This window comes from Lindgomyces ingoldianus, assembly GCF_010093535.1.
Source record: "Lindgomyces ingoldianus strain ATCC 200398 unplaced genomic scaffold BDR25scaffold_50, whole genome shotgun sequence".
Lineage (NCBI taxonomy): Eukaryota > Fungi > Ascomycota > Dothideomycetes > Pleosporales > Lindgomycetaceae > Lindgomyces > Lindgomyces ingoldianus.
In genome coordinates this window covers 383,512-388,788 of record NW_022985211.1, presented here as the reverse complement: position 1 = coordinate 388,788, position 5,277 = coordinate 383,512, and the positions used below count along the sequence as shown (strand labels likewise).

The window sequence follows — 5,277 nt, the reverse complement described above, 5'->3', positions numbered from 1 at the left end:
TTTTATCTTGAGTGGATTGATGGAAGTAAAGGTTGACAGCTAAGTTGAAGCCTGCAGCCGCTCGGCAATCTTCCGCTGTGCAGCTGTGCAGGAGCGGGTGCACTTGCGGCAGGTGCCCGTCGCTAGAGTCCATCAGCCAGTCACCTGCTTTGCCTGTCCCCGCGGTCTTTACCTACCCCTCCTAGGTATGTACCCCCTCCTCAGCTAGCCATCCATCCCCTCTATTCCGCCACCCCCATCATCCCCTCTATTGTTATGTGTCCTCGCCTACGACTGGCGGCGACATCGTCCCAAGCACCGCACTCCTTACAAGGTTTCAATGGCTTAGCTGAACAAGTACAGCTCCATCATAGCTGATTCACCGCTGCTAGGCTTCTTCCTTTTGCTCGTATCTCGTCACCCGCATCTCCGCCAACAATATTCCGGAATGAAAGGCCAAGACGGTCTACAACCAGTAAACAGCACTACTCCCACTGAGCCCCGACGGTCATTGCCGGTGTGATTCAAGGTGGCTTGCGGTCATGTATTGGGACAAAGGCCCCTGAAGCAAGACACGCACCAAATATGCTGCAAGAACGAATCATTCCAGCATGCCAATCTCTCAGACGGTGTGATATCTTTCTGCCACTCTGTGGTCGACTTCAGCTAGAGATCCGGCCAAGAGGTCGTGTTTGGTGCTAACGCCCAGTCATCTTAGTCGTTTTGTACATATATAAGACGGGTTGGTTAGGACCCCAACATGCCCTCACCGCGCACAACATCTCCAATTGAATACTGCCCCCTTTTTGCACATCATTGTCGAGCACTTCCATCCCAGAAAACACCATGGAGAACATTCCAATCCCTGATGGCGACACCCTCGTGTGGCGTGCGTACGGAGAGCTCGTCAAGAAGTCCTTAGTAGGCTCCAATGTACCCACCCTAGGCGTTGACTACATCTTCGTCTGTCCACCCACCGAGTTTGGGATCCGTGGCGGTAGCGCAATCCCAGATGCAGTGACGAACTGGAACATCTCCAAGGTTGCCGACTCCCTCCAACGAGCCGATTCCCCTCTCTTCGTCGTAGGTGCCGACGGCAGCTATTACACATCCCTGCAAGCGTAGGTCACTGATCATATCTTGCATTCCCGACACCCTCGAAAACTAATTGAAGCCAAACGCAGGTACCTCAATGCGGTCAAGGTCAAAAAAATCACGCCTGAACAGGAACAAGAGATCGACGCAGCTATCACAAGGCAGGCCAAGCTTGAGGACGAGGCCACGACCATGAAAGAGCAGGCAGAGGCTAAGTGGGCTAAAGATAAAACTGCTAAGAAGAATAAAGTCAGCTTCCAGAAGTGGGCAGTTGCCAACGCGCCGTCATACCTTGCCAAGAGAAAGCAAGTCCAGCAAGCGGCCGGCCAAGTCCGCCTCCTCCAGTCCAAGTACTACGGAGCCGTAGCAGCTACCCTGCAGACCCAGATCTCAAAATTGGAAGTGTTGGCTGGAGATGACACCCAGAGCAATCCTGGGTACGCAAGCAGAGCCGTTCAATGCCATCATTCTTGCTAACCTGCCGCACCAGCTTTAACATGCCGTGCTACCTACCCGACTACCAAATCGATCCACAAGCCCTGAAAAACGGTCTCCGTGTCGAGAATCTCGAGGCCTCAAGCCTTAACTACAGACCACTGTACGCCATCGAGGGCTACGAGAAGGCATGCGACGACTGGATCAAGGGCGTTTCTGGAGCAGACACGACCTGGACCTTCAACTTCCAGAGCGTGTCCCACAATGACTGGACCAGCCTGGGACATTCCACCAAGATCTCTCGCCAGTCCAATTCCTTCTTCTTCTTCTTCAGCAAAACTAGCAGCACTTCGACCAAGACCACCAATCTCGATTTCGGCTCTACAGACTGGCAGAAGCAAACGTCGATTACCCTCCGAGCAAAGGGCCCAGTACAGACTTTCAACGTCACCGCTGGCTTGTGGTAAGCAAATCGCGATCTCACATCTCATATACTGTAGGTACGCGCCCCTCCCGCTAACCAGATGCTCCAGGGACGTCCCCGGCGTGCGCAAACTCTACCCGACCCTCCTACAGGGCGAAAAAGACACGGCGCACGACTCGATCAAGCTCAACAAGATTTGCGTCGGCTACCAAGTCTCAGTGACGATCAAATTCGCAGAGTCCCTGCGCAACCAGGTCCGCTCCATGTATCAGTCGGCGACATCCACGTCCGACTCGGGCCTCCGCATCCTCGGCTTCCAGTTCGGCGCCGGAGAGTACGGGAATACGTCGGTGTATCGCGACATGAAAGACCTCAAGTACAATGAGAACAGCAATGAGTTCACGCTGCCCCCGAGTCCTGAGGGTTGTCCTGTGTTGTTGGGATTGCTGGGCAGGAAGCTCGGGGCTTGATTGCGTGCCACGTAACAGACATGCTGACTAGCTGGGACGAGTTCTGGAGCGATGACAGCGGCCGGAGCTTGCACTTGCGGTCCGTTTCCATTCCTTTGATAATAGCTGCTATGACGATTCGAACATGCAAATATGCCTGCTTTCCCACTCTTTAGATAAATAACGTATTCCACCATCGAGTAGCCAACATGTGAGCTATTTCGGGCACGGCTCCGCTCGCTTAGGAGCTTATATATTCTCTCAGTCGATATCTTCCGTAGTTCCATTAAGATATCCTATTTGGCTCACAGTTGTAAGCTCGATCTACGCTGCGTAGACGCAATTAGTGCAACTTGCTCTGCTTATATTTTAAGTTTTTAAGAACGCTAGCTTTTCTTTAGGCTTAATATAGTAACTAGACTCTTCTTTTTAGATAAATTAGAGTTATTTATTCTAGAATTTAAAAGACTTTTAGTAATGTAGTACAGGTAATACTTTAACAAGCAGGTTCTTAATTGACTTTCTAAAAAGTATAATATATAGTGTATAGTATACTACAACTTGTAATTTAGCGCAGCCTACATTAAAGTGTTACGACCACTAGTTGGGCTAGAGGAACATGCCAAGCCTCTAACCCTACAGAAGAAGGATAGACCGACGCTGGTGAGGGCACAGCACACGGGAATCATGTGATAATCTAAAGTATCTATAGTATAATTGCAAGGCTTAGCAAATAATCGCAGTGATCGCATGCGATCACTGCTTAAAACCTGCAATTAGTGCGATCTTAGGTAGGTATATAGTCTCGCCCTCCCTCTACTTTCTAGAAGATTGTAGTTATTCTAATCTTTAAAGCACAGCCTTACGTGTAGCAATATATCTAATATTCTTTTTAATATACAGTGTGTAGAAGATTGTTTCTTATTTATAAAAGACTAAAGCTACTTAGTTAACATACTTTATAGGCGAGTTGCTTACACACACACCTAAGTTGCTTACTTTTGCTAAGGCCCTACTAAACTACTCTTTCTACACTAATGCATTTCTAATAACACTACTTAGATGTGCTAAAAAAAATGTTAAATACAGCTTATACTCTAAGCTTTTAAATAAAATGTAAAACTCTTAAAGAAATATGCTATAGCTATGTATAAAGTCTCTTAAAAGATAATAAATAACTAATGCGCTAGATAACTTTTATAAGCTACTTCTACAGCTAACTTATAAAAGCTAGGTAATAAAAAGAAGTAGGTAATTATTAAGAACATACTTAAGCTATATGCGTAAAGATTTTCCTCTTAGATAGCATTTATAGCTAATATAGCTGATTTTTTACACGCTAAGCATAATCTAGGCTATATTAGCATAAACTAGGCTAGTATGTTTATAAAGCATTATCTAAAGCTTAAAGTAAAGTTTTAAGTGTAAGTATAGTTAATAAATATTTAGCCTATTATAAAGCCTATTTTACTAAAGTTGTACATGTTATAATTCTAGATGCTATACTTAGCTTTAATATTCTTTATAAGGCTAAACTAGCTTAAAATTACTCTAGAACTCTTATAAAAAGCTTTTTTATAGTTATACTTACACTTAAACTTTACTTTAAGCTTAAAATAACACTTTATTAACATACTAGGCTAGTTTACGCTAATATAGCCTAGATTACGCTTAGCACGCAAAGAATTAGCTATAAACGCTATAAATGTAATCTAAGAGGAAAATCCTTGCGCATATAGCTTAAGTATGTTCTTAATAATTACCTACTTCTTATTATATCCCAGCCTTTATAGGTTAGCTATAAAATTAGCTTATAAAAGTTGTCTAGTGCCTTAGTTATTTATTATCTTTTAAAAGACTTTATATATAGCTGCAGCATGTTTCTTTAAAAGGTTTGCGTTTTATTTAAAAGCTTAGAGTGTAAGCTCTATCCTGTAACAATCCTTATAAATTGTTCTATATTAGGTGGTCTAGAAGGCCCTTGTATTAGCTCTGACCCTACCCTAGCCCTAGCTCTGCCCGGCCCTCTGCTGTTACCCCTATTCCCTTATGTATTTAGTCGCGCCTCTCCCCTGTAGCTAGCTTAGTAGTTTTCTAATATTCTTTCTACAAGGCCTATAGGCGTTAATAGAATTCCTAGGTTATTAAGTCCCCACGCACTTCTATATACATCTAAGTAGACTTCTACATTTAGACCTATTTTCTTGCCTACGCTATTACATTATATTAGAAAACTTACTTTTACTAGTAATTGTAATAACAAGCAGCACCGTCACAGTAATAGCTTTATTATAATATTATAAAGATTCTTTATTTAACTATGTCTTAGCCTAAAACATGTCTAATTTAGTTTAGGTTATAACTCTTACACACTATTATATTAAATTACTTAGTTATATAAACTAAATCTTATTAACCTTTAGTTAACTAAAGTCTTTAAGTTTAACACTTTTCATTCTCTAAAATTAAAATTACTATTAAAAAAGGTATAAAAAGACGCTAAAGTAAAAACTTAAAGACTACTAATAACTTATTAAAATTAAAGATAACTGCTAATGTTTAACTAACTACTCTTCTTCTCTCTAAATTCTAATCTAAGGATTTATAACCTACTCTAGCCTTAGCTAAGGCAAGATGCTTACTACTAAAGCTAAATAATAATAGCTAAACCTATCTTTATAGAATCTAAAGCTAAAGACCTACTTAATTTAAAGTTAAACTATAGCTAACTTAGTTAAAATTATTAACTTCTACTAACTACTAAATTACTTTTAATAATGCCTGAAATTACCTCTACTACTTTAATAGCAAGAGACTTTTTAGGCACCGTTAATAATACCTAAATGTTACCTTACTAAACACACGCCTAAGATTAATAACTGCATAAATAGTAAG

General features: G+C 42.0%; 1 protein-coding gene across 1 annotated transcript; it reads left to right on the top strand.

Moving 5' to 3' along the window:
• Positions 1-825: 825 nt before the first annotated feature.
• Positions 826-2,403, top strand: BDR25DRAFT_243743 (uncharacterized protein; the record flags this gene model as incomplete). Its single annotated transcript, XM_033685830.1, has 4 exons — positions 826-1,100; positions 1,164-1,511; positions 1,565-1,972; positions 2,043-2,403. 4 exons carry the CDS (start codon positions 826-828, stop codon positions 2,401-2,403), a joined length of 1,392 nt encoding a protein of 463 aa, XP_033540867.1.
• Positions 2,404-5,277: the final 2,874 nt, after the last annotated feature.